Consider the following 19,216-nt stretch of genomic DNA (forward strand, 5'->3'; position numbering starts at 1 on the left):
GTGACTTTTTCAGTGAGGACTGCAGTGGTCCCTTTCTCACATCTGTACCGGCCAAACCTAGTGGGAGAAAAAAGCAGAGTTAGGATCCCCTCAAGGGGCCCAACAGAGGCCTGGAGAGAGGGACAAGTACTCAGGCAAGGCAGCAAGCAGACTGGACTCAGAGCCTGGCTCTCCTGATTCCCAGCTCTGTAACCTTGAGGGGACTCAACTGCCCCAAGGCTCACTCTCCCCAGTGCTCCAGGGCTACAAAATAGGGGCGCCTGGTAGATGCGCACCCTAAAAGCACTCAGAGCACCTGGCACTTAATGGGCCCTCACATTTCCTTCTCCACCTCACCCTCCCCAGAAGATGCTGGAAAGCACTTGGTCATTTGCCTTCGAGCTTCAACTCCCCAAAAGCACCCTTCAGTATCAGCAGGAAGTGGACCCTTTTGTTAGGCTGTCATCACCCTTCTCTTGTGTAGAAACAAGGACGACTTAATTGTTACCTTAAACATTAAAAACACGTGGAAGCAAAAACAGTATAAAAATGACCCGCAGCCGGACTCTGGTCTTGTCACTCTAGACTACACTCTCGAGCCTTGAGAAGGATTAGCTGCTCCCTAGGGCGGTGCAGCGGGTCCCCACCAGGTCACGCCCCACACCTCCTCTCGGAGTGACTCTTGACAGCGGTTTCTCTGAGCACAAGCAGTCTGTAAGAGCCACATCTGAGCTGCTAATTCTCACATTGGGGCCAGGAATTACAATATCGTCAAACAGCAGTACAAATCCAACTGTTCCTCTGGTCTTTCCCCAGCTGGGACATTACTTCTGTCAATCTGGCGCGGACTAACAGAAGGCTGTTAGCTATGCCGTGACCACGTGCTCCTTGAAAATCAGCCCCTCAAATGGGCACTGGTGCTCAAACAGGGAGCAGGAAGCAGGAAAAAGTGGGCAACGTCCGAGTTCTGCAGAAATCCAGGAGCTCGTGCAGCAAACGGCTGGCCTCATTTCCGCTCAGCCATCGGTCCCCACCACACTCAGCAGCAGCACCTTCTCAAGGTGTGCCCCGCCCCTCCCCTGCAGGTGTGAAGATCTGGCTCCTTCCCCCAGACTGGACCCTTGGCAGCTTTGTCGTCTTGGAGCCCGATGCCCCAAGCGACTCCTGTGTGCCCAACTCATCTGAACCGCCACATCTGGGGGAGGCTCAGACACCCAAGAGCCTCACCATCCTGGTGACGGGCGCCTGGTGTCGGCAGGCAGGGAGGGCTTCTCCAAAGCAGGGCTGCGGCAGGCTGGCAGCAGAGCAGCCAACAGGAAGGTGCAGGGCTGGGTCCACACACGCCCAGGCCGAATCTCTGCCCCCAGCCTGACTGCCCACTCTGGGAAAGGTTCCCCTACCCCAGGCAGCGCCCCACCAGTCAGCCTCTGGCAGGAAAGAGGACGGTGCGATTCCAGAGTGTGCGGCGTTGCCGCGGGGCCCGGCACACACCTGCCACGGGCCGAGCCCCTCTCATACCAGCTCACTGAATCTTCACAACTAGCCAACAGGGTCGTTTTGTGTCTCTTCTTGTGGGTTTACGGTCTCTTTTACAGCCGACTGACAATGTCCCAAAGAATTAAGATGTGCTACTGCTGAACACAGGTTCCTGTCCTACACACACACTCCTTTTCAGTGGCTCAAACGTGGCTTCCAGAATCCTCAGGCAGGACTCTGTTCTGTCTGGATGGAGCGTAACCATGTCCTCCTCCCTGAACTCTCAGCTCCTGCGGCATCTTGCATGTAATGGGGGACCCAGGCGTCAGGGAGCTCGCTCGGCAAAGCCTGCTCCCCCAGCAAAGCCCCAGGCCTGAAAGGTGGTTTCCTTTCCAGCTCAAAGCCCAAGTACTGCACGGGTTGTTCACCTATCCAGCTCCATCATTTCAAAGACTAGGAGACTGACGGGCCCCAAGTCACCATGCCAGGCAATGACATCTCCCCAACCCGAGCCAGAACTCTCTGCTGCTGAGCTACCCTACCTGCTGCGAGCACACTGAGTTCCCACAGTGCTGAGTGCGGTGCTGGTTCTCAATGTTCTACTCTTTCCTTGGAATTACTCCTGATTTGGAATTTGGGTATATGCAGTGAGAGTTAAAGGAAGCATTCCAGAAGGTGATGTGCTTGCTACACTCTGGCCTCGCTATGGGGCTGCACGGGAAGTGGTGGAGTTTGTAAATCCTGCTGTGCCACATTCACATGAGTGCAGCTGGAAACAGAGCTCGGGAGCCCCATCTTGAGCTGTCAGGCCCGCGGAAGAGGTCAGGAGCCAGAGGATGGCCAAACAGCTGGACAACCATGCGAGACTGCAAATGAGCAGCTCATCTGCACACACCAGTCACGAGGGCTGGAAACCTTCCAGTTCTAGTCAGCAAACCGGTTAGAACCCTGTCCCCCCTCTGAGCCTGGGCCACGCCACTGAGACACAGGGCCTGCTCGGCATATGCCCCGGGTGGAACGGCACGGCTCCCTGGAGAGCAGGAGGCACCAGGGAGCACCCCAGGCTAACTTTAAAGACTCCTAACCCCTAGTTTATAACCGCTCAGGACTCCTAGACCACTCTGAGAAAAGCTACGGGCTGGTTTCCCTGAAAAATGCTTCTCGTGGAATTTCATACGGTAATTCAGGGGATTCTTTAAGAGACTAGAGAAAGAATAGCAGGTGATTCGAATCTCTCCCCACAAACCCCCAGGCTAGGACTCTCTTTTGGGCCCTGCTCTCCCATCAACATTTTACAAGTAAAATCACTCTTCTATACCTGACAGCAACCCAAATCATAAAGCAAATAAGGACTCGAAGGTCTGTGTGTAAGGCCGGCTTGGGGACACGGGCCTTACTTCACCGGGTAACAATCAAGAAAACCTTGTCTAAATGCCATGGAGAGATCAGGCGTGGCTGCGGGAATTGGGGGACACAGGCAGAATATCGTCTCCTTCACTTACCTAGTCCCCTTCTTGTTGGGCACTGAGTACGGGCGGAGGAAGTCCAGCTTGCTCTTGCTGATGACACAGAGATCAATGTTACTTCCAGATCCCAGGTCGTTGAAGATGCCAGCTGCAATGGCTTCACTCACCAGCTTCTTGGCTTCCTCCTCCTGAGAAAGAGAATGGCAATGATCACGGCCACAGTCGCTGAGAGGGCGGCTCTTGACATCCACGAAGTGCTCTCACGAGCAGTGCGCAGAATCACGGGTGAGGTAGAAGTTTTCAATGCCCATTTGATAGATGAAGAAAAGGTCTCAAAGTACCAGAACGACCTGCCGAAGGTTCCTCAGCTAGTAAGTGCAGGAACCAGGTCTTCTAAACCCTTTCTGCATGCATCCCTTCTTTCAAAACGCTACTTCACATCAGATAATCACTGCATGACTGAGGACTCTGGGCCGACAGGGAGCAATTGATCATCTAAAACAGGGGCCAGTAAACTTTTCTTGTAAAGGGCCGGGTACTAAACATCTTAGGCTTTGTTAGATATACTGTCTCTGTCATAACTACTCAACTCAGTCACAGTAGCACAGAACAGCCACAGACAATATATAAGCACATGCATGTGGCTGTATGCCAAAAAAACTTTATCAACAAAAATAGGTGGAGAGCCACATTTGGCCCACGGGTTATAGTTTGCTAACCCCTGATCAAAAATGTTCAATAATGGTTAGAACCTGCTTTCAGGTGACATAATGAAGATGTCGTATCAGGGGGAAAAACTAACACCAAAACGTTACAGTTCTGGCAAAATGGTGGCAAAGCCAAGGATGGGACCTCTTGTCCAAGAGAATCTATTGCCTTCTACTAAAGAGCCTACATGTTCACTTACAGTGATTTCTTCCCTTGAATCATTCTCTCTTGTACTTCTCCTTTTAGAAGCAAGTCTAAGTCAACAACAGTTACTTGTGAAAAGGTGGATTCATTCATTTCTGATTCAAGAAGGCCTTTCATATGTCGGGTCCTATGCTAGGAGGTAGAGCTACAGAGAGGGATGAGGCCCCAAGGTCTCTGCCCTGTAGGGGTTGAGAGTCCAGTAGGGGTATCAGCCCCACATAACTACAATGCGGTGTGAGAGGGAGCTGTGGAAACACTGGTGGGGTCAGCAACGCTTCAGGGAGGGGGCTGCAAGGCAGGCCATGCACCAGGCATGCACAAAGCAGGGCAGTAAGACCGAAAGCAGGTAGTGGAGGCAGCAAGGTGGGACCTGGGGAGCACCACGTACAAGCTCTTTAGGCAACAAGGAAAAAAATGAACCATTCTCCCAAGGAAGAGAGTGCTGCCCCTTTCCCATTCGCCAGTGCTTTAGAGTCCAAAAACATGCAAGCTGAACTAAAGAGCTCATCTACCACTCTTTGAGAAACATGACTCCCCGCCCCAAAGTCCAGCCTGAGATCATCAAAGGGCAGATTTGCTGACTTTCTGTTGTGAGAAGATCTGAGCCACTCAGGGTTCCTGCTCCTCTGCCTGCCCTAAGCCAGGAAGTGGGATTCCAGTGACATGAGCGCCCTCTACAGACTCGGAGAAGGATCGAGACGGCTCTGCTGGAAGTGGGATCCTCAGCAACCCAGCAGTAGGAGCTAGGGGGTTAATCTGATCTTTAACTTACCAGGTTTTTTCACTTTCTGAGTGGCACCTACGTTGGGCCAACGGAGCTGGTTATTCTCTTGTGCACATACAGCCCCGTGAGAACTCATTTAAACAGGATCCTCCAATCAGGAATTCTCTCTTGGGGCGCCCAAGGGGCCAAAAGCCAGTGAAGGTGGAAGCAAAGAAACCATCTTAGAGGAGATGGCTGCTACCATACAGACAAAACCCAACCGTAACTTAATGGACACAGCCTCACTCTAACTTGTTTCTCTTATTAAAAGATTCTAGATTTGCACACACACACGTATGTGTGTGTATGTGTGCACGTGCGTGTGTAGGGGCACCCTCCTTATTCCCCTGCTCCTCACCCACCCTACCCTCTCCTCTTCCTTTCCCTTCTCTGTTTAATGATCTTCTTTGCTTTGACATCACTGCTGCTGGTGCCTTGAGCCAGCCAACAGTACCTAGTAGATGTCACAAACCCTGCTGGCTGCACTTAGGACTACAGATTGAAATTTCCCAAATCGTTCTATGTTTGGGGACGGAGATGGAAGAAGACGCCGAGGAAACGGAGATACACACATGATCTCAGACATGCATATCTAATATCCGTCAATGAAACGGGGCACACAGATACCGACAGTGCACACATCACAGGCGAATCTTCCCCTATTTTGCAAATATTCTGTAATGTGAATAGATGAACTTATAAAAATTAAAAATGTACAAAAACTTTGTATTATGTATAGCTTGATTTATTCATAAAATTATCATTATGTGCTGTTAAGTGTAAAAGGCTTTTAAAAATTGGGAAAACACACCTTTTAAATTCCTTTCCTCCCCACCGATTCCTTAAGGAAGAAAATCTCAACAAGTCTCTGATCGTTTTTCCAATCCTACCCTCATCTCATAGACACAGGACTCAATGTTATGAAATTGAATGAACCTTACTGAGCACCTACCGCAATGTGCCAAGTACTGAGTTGGGCATATTGATTATCATTTTTACCTCTGCCCTCAACCATCTTCTGAAGTTAGTACTGTCAGAAACTATAGCTGAGAGAGTGAATGACTTGCCCAAGGTCACCAAGCTAGTAAACCGTAAAACAGGTCCACTGGGCTCCAGAGCCAGAATGCCACAGCACCACACCAGCTCACAAGCAACCTGTCTCAGCTGGGGGCTCCTTAGTGAGTTGGGGACAGTGGACAGCAGTTCCCTGATTCAGGGTATGTCACTCTTCAATCACCTAGGATCTTCAGAACCTGGGCAAGTGGACGGTGGCTGCCAATTAGTCTTTGGGCCAATGGGTGGTTCCTCCAACTGTCATTTCCGTAACAGAGGTGGGGGGAGCACTGAGTTTCCCAAATTGCCCATAGACACCACTTAAACACTTCTACAATGTAATATGGCAGAGATCAATATTAAAAACCCGTGTCTTGGGACCCCTGGGTGGTTCAGTCGGTTAAGTGTGCAACTTGATTTCAGCTCAGGTCATGATATCCGGGTCATGAGATCAAGCCCTGCGCCGGGCTCTGCACTCAACAGGGAGTCTGCGTGAGATTCTCTCTCCTTCTCCCTCTGCTCCTCCCCCCCTGCTAGCACTCACTCTCTCTCTCTCTCTCAAATAAATAAATAAATCTTAAAAACAAAACAAAACAAAACCCATGTCTTATTTTGCATATCCCCCACCCCTAGCAAAAACCCTCAAAAGGCAAACAGTGAAAATTTACCAAGGCTCTACTGTCTACCCATTACTTACATAGTTAATGTTTTCAACAAATATTTAGAGACACCTACTATGTTCCAGGAAACGCTTCGTATGCCAAACACTATCTTTTACCAGCATATTTCCACACTCAGAATTCTAGACTCATATGCAAATATGCTACTGGGCATATTCATACTGTGTTTTCTTTATAGTGGAGTTTCACAATTAAACAACTCTTGTCTTTAACACGTTCTCCCAAATATTTAAGAAAACCATCGAGAAGAACCACCAACTGAACGCAAGAGATGGGGAAAACACCACATTTTTATCTATCTCTGGCCCACAATAAATGCAAGAAGCATTGTTCCTTCCTTTAGGATTCCTTCTTCCTAGGGAAATTGCACCTCCCTTTTCTGGAAGCTGCAGGGTGACCCGAGTTCTGAGCAGCATCTGCCCAGGGGACAGCTGCCACCGAGGGGCTCTGACGAGGGCCCTGCAAAGCCCGTGGCCCCAGCTGAGCAGACCCAGGTGCCATGCTGTTGCCCACTGCCAGGCCAGCGTCCTCCCCTGGCCAGCTGCTATGGATTTACGCTGTGAGTCACAAGGGAACTTGGATTCAGTGTGCACACGGACCAGCAGGACTCATCTTGGCTACCAGAAAAATGGCCCTCTGGCCCAATGGCTGCTTCCTTTTACCTTGAGACACTCAGCCAAAATATGACCACCTGGTGATTAAAAGTTAATCTGGCAGATGTGGAGGCAGACTGGGTCTGAATCCCGTTTCCTACTTACTGCTGTGCAACCTTGGGCAAGTCACTTCACCTCTCCGAATTCATTCTCCTCCCCTGTAGTACAGTGATGATAAATTAGGATTTCCCAAAGGACTGCTGCAAGAATTAGCAATAAGGTATAGAAAGCACCTATTATAGTGCCTGGCACAGAGCTGTTGCTTAATAAAAGGTAACTCAGTTAAGAAAGCAAGCCAAAGGGCTCCTGGAAGCACTGACACAAAATTTATCTCGAAGCAATGACTGCCCGTACCCAACCCCAGGCCAGGAGAAGGTCCAGACAAACATGCTGACAAATCTGCACCCAGTTCTGTCAAGAAGTTCCTATAATAATTAATCCAAGCAAAAAGCACACTCCCTAAAAGTTCAGAGAATATAAAAGGAGCACTTCCTGCTTTATGGCTACAAAGACCAAACTAACTGGGAATATCAGTCCCCCGGGCCACCCCTGCTTCTTAAATGAGATTACAATAAGAGTGATGTACTGGAGTGCACGTCAGCTGTGACAAGCAGCACTTTATAGAGCTATCTGTTTGTCTCCATCACTGCATTGCGCAATGTGTCCCTGGACTCCAATGTGCAGCTCCATTTACCGCTACATGACAAATGGGCAGCACTTGTAAAAGGCACAAAGAGGTCCACGTCGGCCATGTAATGGTCACCACAGCTGTACCCGAGTGCTTGAGGGGACAAAACAGACCCCCAAGTTCATTAAACTGACCAGTAATGGATCTTTCAAAAAGTGCCTTAGGAATCGTACAGAAAAGGCTAAAATAAATAACTCAGCATGGAAGGCTAATCTGAAATGGTGTTTGATAAATTATTTATAACACAGGCGATTGTCTGCATTTAATATTGGAGCTACTAGCAGCATCTTTAAAAGATGATTTATGTGTTGTAATGCTATTAAACTTTATATTGGCCCACTGCTAGCTATAAAGTCTGCTGAGATTTAGAGAATGAGTTTTAAACTGTCACTGCAACATCATAGGAGATGGAGACTGTATTAAATCTTTACTTTAAACCTGTTATCTAGAGAGTTGCATTTTGTAGACACTCACAAACTGATAGATTACCTCGGTATCCACTATGGTGCAGGTCCAAAATAGTACTGCAAAGAAACTTTTCCACATTATTCTTGTCTACAGCTACAATTGAATTTCTCTTCTCACTTAAGTGATTTTTAGATGGGGAATGTCACCAGAGTAAAATGTAGGTGCCCCAACCAATGTGCACTCTGGATAGTTCAGCATCAAATTAATACTCTTTCAATAAACCCTCTATGTTCCACCATTCAGTTATGCATTCTCAACAGTGTTTTACTTACATTAGGGGCAGGCAAAACATTAAATATGCATTTGATGGAAAACCCAACACACTATTTTAGATACAGCTTTGGAATGTGAAAATACGTGTGAATGGCAAGTCATTTAAAACAACTGACTTGCATCTAAAATTTTTTAAAGAAATTAAAAAGAAATAAAATTGGTTATTGGCTGGAAAATATAGCCCATGTACGCAGCTGAGGCGCTGGCATTAAAGGAGCTGAAAAAAGAAGAAACAGCCTTTTTCATGAAGGACAGAGCTCCCCTGGCTCTACTGTCCTCTGGGGCACTGCAGATGCATCCCTCTGCCTTCCGTCCCACTGTCATGCTGGGCGTCAGGGGACAGTGCTCTCGGCCCTCTGCTCCAGGGAAAGAGAGATGGGGGCAGCACCACAGCCGGACCCTCTCACAGCTCCCACCAGTTCTCCTAGTTGCTATGAAATCTGCAGTGACCATTTAGTTCACAATGGTTTGCTCCTTTACTAAAAACTAAGAGTTTTAGCCAACGAGAACGGAAGCAGTCCAAATTCATCTTGAAAACCCTGCATTATCTTTTGTCACTTTGATTTGAAATAGCAAAAAAATGCTATTGCTCTGATGATCTGCAGCAGAGCAGATTAGAAGTCTGGGTGTGACGAAGAGCTTGGGCTCTAACAAGAGGATCCAAACCACCCCATCTCCCTTCTTGTACCCCAGGCAGCTAGCATGTGGCTTGGCGTGGATGTCAACAAATGAAAACATGAACCATCAACCTCAAATGCATTCCTGGCTTTGCCAAATTGAAAGGTGAAATGAGTTACAAGACGGATCATACCAAAAGGCGTAGTTCCAAAAGTGCACCAGTCCCAGCTGGGAAGCAGGGACCAAGAGCACTCCAAGACAGGTAAACGCTTCCAAGGAAGAGGTTTAAACACAGTGTCCCGTAGTGGCCTATGGACATGCTGAGGTTCTGCCTACGCCACTGATGCGGCCTGAAGGAGTCATTCGTGGCTGATGGTTGAATAAAATTTAAAGAGCTCAAAAAAGTGTTTAAAACATTCCCCCCGCAAGCAGAATGCTTCCTGCACTCTGGAACAGACATGATGTATCCCATGTGTGGCCACATATTTTACAGTGGGAAAGGTTAATTTAATATTTTTTCAGACTGGGCTGTGTGACGAAAGCGAAGGTGTCTGAGTTGTGGTTTTGGCTTGAGCGGTCTGGGTAAACACGGCTTGCCGGTGTGAACACCTGGGAACCGTGAGTGTAACTGAGGTGCAGCTGGTGCTCAGTGTGCCCAGAGTGGGGAGTGAAGTAGTGACTGTGTCTTTAAGGTCTAGAGGGCGCTGCCACTTCCATCCCCTATAGCTTCTGGCACCCAGGATCTGGGCGATGCAAATAAAGAAGGGCAAACCTGCTGCGCGTGCAGGAGTGATCTAAGGGGTTTTCAGAAGGGACAGGAGAGGGTGTTCACGGTCAAGGAACTGCCAACCACGCCACTGCCAACTTGGCCCGTGCCAGATCACAGAAGGATGCAAAAGCCTGATCATAACTCAGGGCCAGGAGAGGAGACGGCTGAGGCTACAGAGCCACGATGGGCCAGAAACAGCTGCCACAGAAAAAGAAAAGAGCAGCACAGCTGGGGCACTGATGGACACAGCGCTGAGCTCCAGGAGCCATGGGCTGCCCGCTGGAAGAACAGAGACAATGCCTCTGTCCAGGGGCTGTTAGGAGGAATAAGGGGACAGGTATGTCCCTGACACATGGACTTTTACAAACAGAATTGTGAGCAAGTTCTACGGCAGAAGGAAAGAGGCCAGGGTGTGAGAGAACAGGGGACACCCAACCACATCCTCTGGGTCTGTGCCAAATGCTTATGTTACTTATTTAATCCTCCTCACCGCCGGTGAGCAGAGGAAACTGAGGCTCTAGAATGGCTGGCTGACGCACTGAGGGCGCACGGCTGGGTCTGAGTGGGAGTTGGGGATCAGTGCCGGGGTAGGGCCCTGTCTCACCGAAGTCCATCTTCGTACCCTGCCACAGGAAAACTGGTGGTGGGTAAGAGGTCTTGCTGGATTCTGAGACACCGAATGGAAGGAAAAACACCTAAGCTTCCAGAGGGAAAAGGACCAAGAGAGACAGGAACATATTGCTTTCCACAAGAAGAAGAAATCAGCGTTCACAGCATATGTGTATACAAATATATATTTCCAAGGCTGCAGTGAATCAAATATAATCAGAGAAAAAAACAGGACTAGGTTTAAAGAAAGAGTAAGAAATATGCTCAACAATCCTCCAAATGAAAACCAAGCTGCCCCAGGTAGTAATAAGATCTTCATAATATTTCTCTCTCTCCAGCGGTCAGTGATAACTCTGCCAATAAATTCCTGGAGGTGAAAACAGAGAGGGGGGGGGAAATGAAGTAAATGTGTTCCTTGGGTCACAACAGAGATGAAAAAGAAGAGCCACACTCACATCTGGAGGACAGAAAGCAGGGCAGAGGGCAGGGCACATGTGGGAAGGTTATTGTGGGCACTAGGTTACACTGCACGAACCTGCTTCTACAGCCTCACAAGGATTAGAAAGGACTAGAAGGAGATCCATGGAAGTACAGAGCACCTTTGTTTGAGGAAGTTTAAAGACCACATATGAAGCAAATTTCACATGATACAAAACCCCTGAAAGAAATGTACACGTCAGCTTAGTTCAGCAAACATGTACTAATGCTCTGATCCTAATGTGCTCTGCAGACACTGCTAATCGCTGGGAATAAGGTCCCAACAGACAAAGACCTTGCCCCGAAGAGTGTGGAGTCCAGAAGGGAAACAGGAAGAAAAGCTCACTACAATGTGGTAAGAGGTCTTAAGAGGCAGGTCTGATGGCAGAACTAGAGGGGTACAGAGATCTCATGGGGCACAGGTGATGAAGACGAGGCTGAACCGTGACATACAAGTATATGGCAGCCAAGCCAAGGGGCAGAAGTGACGGAAGGAGTAAAACCGTGACGACGGGAAAGAGAAAGGTGCGGCTGAATGAATACCAGAGAACCTCATCGGCCATACAGGGAGCCCTGTGTGGGAGCAAGTGGAGAATTTTAAGCTGGCGAATGAGGTAGTTAGATTTGTGCTTTATGAAACTGTAACCTGGAGGCAGGAGAGGAGGAAAGGCCCAAGGCAGATGAGAGGAGAGCAGGGGATTACAATGTTCCCAGTGAGACAGTGGAGGGCCAGCAGGGGCGGGCAGGAGGACCATCAACAGGACTGGGAGGCCCATGCGGCAAGGAGGGAGCTGAGGGTCAGGTGGGAGTGCAGGAGACGGGAAGTGGAAGGTGCTGCCTGGACATCCAGCATCAGTCCCAGGCACTGACCCAACTCTCAACAAACCCAGCCATCACAGAAAGGCCTTTTATAACTTCCTGGCAGCTGTTTTTCTGGTAGGTTGATAGGAGGCAATGATTAACTTAATTACATGTTCCAGACACTGGTAAGGTTCTGCGGTAGGCACTCTAACGGGTGTCACCGAAAAGGGACAAGATAAAGGCAGAGCAGAGCCAGTGGAAGCTGCTGTTTTGGAAAAACCCAGAACATTTGCCAACTTGTAAATGCCATTTCATTGGTGGCAGGGGCTCTCAACCTATGCCTGTCTGCCTCTGGAGTGTGGTAGAAAGAATGTAAGGGGTTGGTTAACTATAGGGGCAAGAGCCAAAAGAATGTAAGGAAATTCTAAGGGAAAATCATGCTCATGAGGGTTTTGGCCATTGCAAAGTAAAGTTATGAGAAAGTAGAAGTGAACAGACCTAAGTAAAGCAGACAAGCAGAGAGCAGATGGGGGAAAGAGGGGTGCGGAGACCGTGAGGTGCCACCAACTTGGACACTTCTCCATGAGGCCTCTGGCTGGTCACCTCTTCCTGGGATCCCAGGCACACACGCAGCCTTCAGATGCCCCCTCAGTTACTTAAGGTTCTTGTGAAGAACGGGGGTGCCTCCCAAAGGGGCATAAAGAAACTTCTGGAGGGGCGCCTGGGTGGCTCAGTTGGTTAAGCGACTGCCTTTGGCTCAGGTCATGATCCTGGAGTCCCGGGATCGAGTCCCGCATCGGGCTCCCCGCTCAGCGGGGAGTCTGCTTCTCCCTCTGACCCTCCTCCCTCTCATGCTCTCTGTCTCTCTCTCATTGTCTCTCTCGCAAATAAATAAAATCTTAAAAAAAAAAAGAAACTTCTGGAGCTGATGGATATATTCACAATATGACTGCAGTGGTGGGGCTGGGGGGAGGAGGGAGGAGGCAGCAGAAGCAAAAGAATTGAAGAGAACGAAGACCTAGGAGATCCAAGTCCTGTTACTCAGGAACTATGTGACCCTGGTTGTAAAGTCAACATTTTTAAGTCCCAATTTCCTCATCTGCAGAAGAGGCCTGAAACCATGTGGCACCGGGGTGGTCATGAGGATTAAACAAAGCTCTCTATGCACCACAGAAACTGCTAGCACAGTGCTGGTATGCAGGAAATCCATGATGGGTGCTAACCTGATCCAATTCTCCCCTTTCTCTCACATTCACAAACACCCATTACCAAAAGACTAACTCTTGCAGAACTACCAACACAAGGGGCACCTGATCATAACTTAGTACTGTTTTTTCAACCCCCAACTCAAAGCAAATCAATTATGAGAGTAGCCCCTATACTAAAAATGAAATTCAAAATGATGCCATAAAACCCTGTGTCCACATGAACACGTTCCATACAGAATTTACTGCCATGCCAATAAGGACCGTACTAAGTGGCACATTTTCACTTACTATATTTCATTAGAAATTATATCCTACAAGAAGGCAGAAAAAGAACTTAGGTTACTGTGTGCAGGCCCTGTGCCAAGTACATTCTTCCACTTCTTCCACTCACTATTCCAAATAACCCTTTAAAGTAGGAATGACCCGTATGTCCATTTTACAAATCCAGGAAACAAAGGCTCAGAGAGGGAAAATGACTAACCCAAAGGCACACGGCCAACAACTGGAAAGTCTGAGATTATACAGAGTTCTGTCTGACTCAAAAGCCCATGGTTTTTTGTTTTTTCACTCAAGACAACAGAACCTCCATATAACTAGTTTCCAAAATCACTAATGATGCTCGTCTAGCCCTTAGGTGTAACTGATGAACCCACTCATGGGTTTACCTTTTTAAAGTAGCTGACCTCTAAAATTCTTCAAATCTGCAAGTATACCACTTACATAATGCTACTCAATCATTCCATCAATTCATCATGCTTGTCAACATTTGGTAAAACTAAGAACATCCTGATGGATCTCTCGTACACTCATCAAACCCCAAAGCAATAGCCCATCAATTCACTGCATCAGTACCACATTCAAATGTTTGCATTTCCCTACAATACATGGATAAAACCTCTCAGCAAACAGGATGAGTCAAATTGTTTTTCGACCACCTTGTGTATCAATAAAGAAGATACCATTTAACTGAATTTTCCCATCAGGCCATTTGTTGACTGTAAATCTTAACTAAAACTGACCAAGAAAGGCAAGTGCGCTTTAATTTTCTTCTGACATTTTGGGGCAAGAAGTAGTCAGATGATAAGAGAACTTTTGTTAAGCCTGAGTACAATTTACTAACAATCCTCTCAAGTACTGACTTAAGCCCACGTTGCGAATGAGGCTTAGGTTTTATAAACTGGGGCTACAGGGGTTACACCAGAGGCAAAAATCAATCCTCACGCCCAGACCTCTTCAAGGCCCATGCATGCACTTTCCATCACGCCCTGTTTATGCTGCTGTCACCCCAATTCAATTTATCTGAGTTAAAAGAAACCAATGTATTTGTCAAGGAATCAAAGTTAAATGTGCCCTTAAATCTTTTCGATCTCCTGGTATCGTCACAGTTCCAAGTTTAGAAAAACTAGATTCCGACATGATGACAGGGTGACAACCATTCCAGGTGTGACTGGGCTCTGTACACTGGCCGCTGCAGAGAGTTTCCAAAATCTGTACTACTGGGTGGAATTTTAAAATGTCAATTTAGCACAACTTCGTATCATTTTCTTATCTTTGTTCCTACACCATTTCAGGGTTAGGGGAGAGTAGTCTAAATGACCTCACAGAAACCCACAAGTAACATTACCTGTTAAGGTTAAAACTTTAACTCCCTTCCTGAGGTATGCGGCTGGGGTCTCATTACAGCAGGTAAGCTCACATCCCACCATGCACAACACACTAAGTACCAGCACCTCCCAATCACACTGCAACGGAAATCTCAAAGGACATCTGAAAAGTCTGCACAGCTCCTGGACCCACTGCCGAAACACAACCACCTCTAATGGAACGTGGCAGCTTTCTAAACTAAATATTCACACGGAGGGACAGGGATGCTAAGCTCGGCCTTATCCCACACTGAAGAGGTGGATGCTAATTAAAAGGCCACTCCGACTCAGGAAATGACCACCCAGACAACTCTGGACACCGTCTGGAGTTTCGCTTTCCTATTTCCGAATATGTTCAGCTGTCCAAACTTCCAGGGTTACACACTGAGAAAAAGAGCAGGAGCTCCCCCCGCCCCCGCCCCGCTCCTCTGGACATGATGTGATGCCCCCTGGTCTCTCCTTTGCTGCAGCCTCCCTGTCCCACCCCTTCCTCAAACCCTAGGACAAAAAAAAATTCAAGGGAGGAGTCACGTGCGCTTTGGGGCCATCTGAAAGTCCCCAGACAGATTCCATAATTCCCTTCTGTATTACCTCTGCGCCCCCCAACAGATGCACCTTCTTGTGCTTTTCACACTGCACTTTCAATAGGTGCTGGTAGGCCGGTCCACCCCACTAAGTCGTAAATGTTACCAAGGGAGGGACCATGGCTCATAACCAGGCACAGACCTTGGCACCCAGTTGGAGATCAGTACAACTTAGGTGAATGGAACAGAAGGCCACCCCTCACATCTCTGAATGATACCACCTCTCAACAGTTTATAAAGGCTCTCATGGAGACTCAATGGGGATATAAAAGATGTTCTTCTGGTGATGTAGGTACCAAGAAACTTCTGGTTTCTTCGCCCACTGCCCTTCTGCCTTTGCCAATTTTGATGTTTTTGAGAAAGCACCATTTTTTAAAGCCTTTATAACAGCAGAAGGTATCCAGGCTATGTTCCTTCTGACCATAATCATTTGCCTATTTTTGGAACAGTTTTTACTTCAGCTAGCAAAATCTAGACGAGGCTGTGATGCAAAAAAGAAAAAAAAAAAAAAACCTGTCATAATTGTAGTAATGGCTTTGAAATATCTCATCTAAGCCAACTTTATTCTCACGCCTCTTAAAAATTGCTAAACCCTTCAAATATTGGCAGTTCCATTTATTCAGATCTTCTGATACATCATATTTGCCGACTTTTCCCCCCTTGAGTTGATACAGATCTATGAAAACTGTGAAACAAAACTTCTCTGCCTGTGCAAATTACAGGGGCATTATTAAATTACCATATGTTCTAGATCAGAAGGTAAAAATACTACAGCAGCCCAGGAAAACTTCCCAGCCCATGAAAGCTGACAGTTACTGAAATACAGATCAAATGCTCAAGTTCCCCCTTTTCTTGCAGCAGTGGTCCCATTTAACACTTAAATATCTTACATAAGTTTACCATTTTTATTTTATGTTCATTTACAGGTAGAACATAAACGACCACGGGCACCACATTTAACTATTTAGCCCCAAGTGGTATTTTACACTTAATTTTTCCACAGAGCTATTTCATTTTAAAAAAAGAAGCAACTTCCCTACGATTCTTCATCACACGTTGAGCGTGTGTTAGCCAACGTGTGACGTGTGGCTGCTGTGCACACCCACGTGCCCACCACCCCCCCTTTCTGGTATCACACCCCACACAAATACAATAAACCATGTTAATATTTCATACCACTGTGAAATATGCTGGAGTATCAATTCAACATCTGCTGTCTTTAGGGTCCGGGAGTCCCGCAGAGACACTTTCAATTTGTAATTGAGTTCTATGCTGAATTAATCAGCAGTTTATCTTTTTTACTAAAATAACATCTTCACCACTAACCCAGATTTACATTAACAATTTATGCCAAATTACCTGCCAAGGCAAAACTTATAAGATCCTAAGCTACCATCCAATAACGCTCAGTCCTATATTTCATTTCTTGTATTTCTCTAACCTCTACGAGAAAGTGGAAATCCATTGTTTAAGAGCTGCCAGCCTCTAACCACAGACAACCTCTTGGATTCCTGATACAGAGCCTTACTTCTGACAGTGAAATTCGGCGGGGCGGGGGGGGGGGGTCCCTCTTCTCCTGAAAGCCACTGTTCAATAAGTGGTTATGATTCAAAATTTTTACAAAATAAGAGTTCCAGGATGGAATGAAATCAGTGAATAATAAAAGCGTATCTTTTATTTCTTTTCCCAAGGAGCTGTGGCAGTCCAGTCTTGGCCTGGCTTGCTTGAGTAACAGAAAAAGGCAACGCAGATAAAGGGGACATTTTTAGTGTCTTAAATTATGTCCCTGAGACCCCTACCACTATTACCAATGTGGTAAGAGATGGATAAAGAAGTTCATTTTCTCTTTGATATCGTGATGTAGAATATTATATTATTAACAAAACCAACTTCCTTTTAATTCTACCCATATAGTTGAAAGTCACCAAACATTTATTTCTATTCGACACTGGAATCTAGCTCTTGCCTCTCTCTGATTAAAGAGTTGCTGGTCACAAAGAAGTTACATTTTGCCTGCTGGCTCTTTGCCACAGGTGCAGCAAGCAATATACTTTGTGAAATATTTCTCCTACATGGAGTATTTCCCCCTTTTTCAGTTATAGGAAATATGTAAAGTGAAAACATTTCAAATGGGAACACCTGCACCAAAGAAATGCATCATAAATAATTACCTATCTACCACAGAGTAAAATAATCCCTCCTTTTCAATCTACTTTGCCCATAGCTGTATAAGGAATTTCCACCGTCATACAGAATGGCCTCCTGCAATACTACCTCTGGATCGCAGCACCAAGAATAGTGCAATGCCTCGCATGCAGCTGGTACCCAATAAGTACCTGCTGATTGATTACATATTGACTTTACAAGAAAATGAAATTCAGTGTGTACATAGCATAGAGTGAAAAAAAATTTTGCACAGAAAGATTTGTGGCAGAAAAACCAACAAAGAATTGCCCAAGCCGGTAACTACGGCAGTGTAGCATCTGTAGTCCTTCCAGCGTGCCGCAAAGACCTGGCGGGAGAGGACTTCGAATTTTACACCGGGTCACTTCCCTCAGATCTGCTCACACTTGAATTCTAAGAGGAATCCATTCCTAGCTCACTGGAGATTTTGGTAAACCATACCTTTCTTGCTGGGTCTCCTCCCATCTAATCCCCTTTTATTTCCTGAAACTAAATGGGAAGAATTAAGACACTTTCTAAAATTTTCTTTGCCCCTTCCCCAAAATACCCCACTTTGAACTTCAACTTGTATCAGAGGCAGAATAAAATGGCAAGGGTGGAAACAATAGTCAGCCAACACCATTAACTGAGGGTCTGAAGACAGAGAGATACGGAAGACACACAAGACTCAGCCAGACGAACGGACACTGAAGTGGCCATTCCTAAGTCAGGAAGATGAAGGAGTCCTACAGAATCAGAGAGAAAGAAGCAATTACTTGTGAAATTCCAAACTCTGTATAGAGGGAGCAAAGTCCTGCTCTTGAATTATCAGGAGAAAGACCAAAGAAAACTCCCATCTGCCTTAGAAAACATCACAAAAGGAAAAGATCCAAGGGAATAAACTTTAACTCAAGAAGTCCTTTCCTGCCTCTCCAAAGTTGGCTCACTAGTGGGCTCCAACTCAGGAGAAAAAACTCACTTTGTAAATGCGGGACAACTCAAAATATCGGGTCTGGTGAAAAGCTCTAACCATCAACAGGGTCTTCTCATCATCATCTATTCTAAAGGTTAAAAGTGATTCTCGAATCACCCATGGAATCATAACGCCAACCTCAGTATCTGTTCATTTCTAAAATTAACTGTTTAACACCACTGGAAATCACTACTTAAGAAAAATCCTACACTGGGCCCCTGGGATTATAATTTTGGGTTCTGACATCTCTTAAAAAAAAAAAAAAAAAAACTAATGCTGGGGCGCATGGGTGGCTCAGTCAGTTAAGTGTCCGATTCTTGATTTCAGCTCAGGTCATGATCTCAGGGTCATGGGATCGAGCTGAGCACAGAGTCTGCTTGTCCCTCTCCCTCTGCTCTTCCCCCGGTTCACGCTTGCTCTCTCACTCTCTCTCAAATAAGCAAACAAATAAAATCTTAAAAAAAAAAAAATCCTACTACTTTAAATACAACCAGAGAGAAAATGATTGAGGAAAAGTAATACATTTTTTTGATCCAACAATAAAGACACAACTTACTACATCTAACGCACATCTAGTGACGCGGTCACTTTGGAAACCAGACCCTCAAAAGGTGAAACACAGAGTTACCATATGACCCAGCAACCCCACTCCAAGGGACTGACAAGAGAAATGACAATGCATGTCCACACAAAAACTTGTACACAAATGTTCACAGCATCATTATTCAAAATAACGGAAACAATCCAAATGTCCATCAACTAATGAATGGGTAAATAAAAGGTGGTATGTCCACACAATGGAATATTATTAAACCATAAAAAGGAATGAAGTAACAACATATGCTACAACATGGATGAAATATTATGAAAATATTATACGTTAAAGGAGTAGTCACCAAAGACCACATATTGCTATGATTCCTATTACATGAAATGTCCAGAAAAGGCAAGTCTATGGAG

General features: G+C 46.3%; 1 protein-coding gene across 2 annotated transcripts in view; it reads right to left on the bottom strand.

The window, feature by feature from the left end:
• PSMB7 (proteasome 20S subunit beta 7) overlaps positions 1 to 19,216 on the bottom strand; it is a 61,238-nt gene that overhangs the window by 729 nt on the left and 41,293 nt on the right. For both annotated transcript variants that reach the window (XM_081803580.1, XM_081803579.1), the window contains 2 exons: positions 2,958 to 3,109; positions 1 to 57 (listed from right to left, as the gene is read on the bottom strand). The exon at positions 1 to 57 is cut by the window's left edge and continues 1 nt beyond it. In XM_081803580.1, the coding sequence (XP_081659706.1) occupies positions 1 to 57; positions 2,958 to 3,109 (209 nt within the window). The remainder of the gene's footprint in view (positions 58 to 2,957; positions 3,110 to 19,216) is intronic.

Source organism: Leptonychotes weddellii, chromosome 14 (genome assembly GCF_054177405.1).
Source record: "Leptonychotes weddellii isolate Sample4059 chromosome 14, ASM5417740v2, whole genome shotgun sequence".
Classification (NCBI taxonomy): domain Eukaryota; kingdom Metazoa; phylum Chordata; class Mammalia; order Carnivora; family Phocidae; genus Leptonychotes; species Leptonychotes weddellii.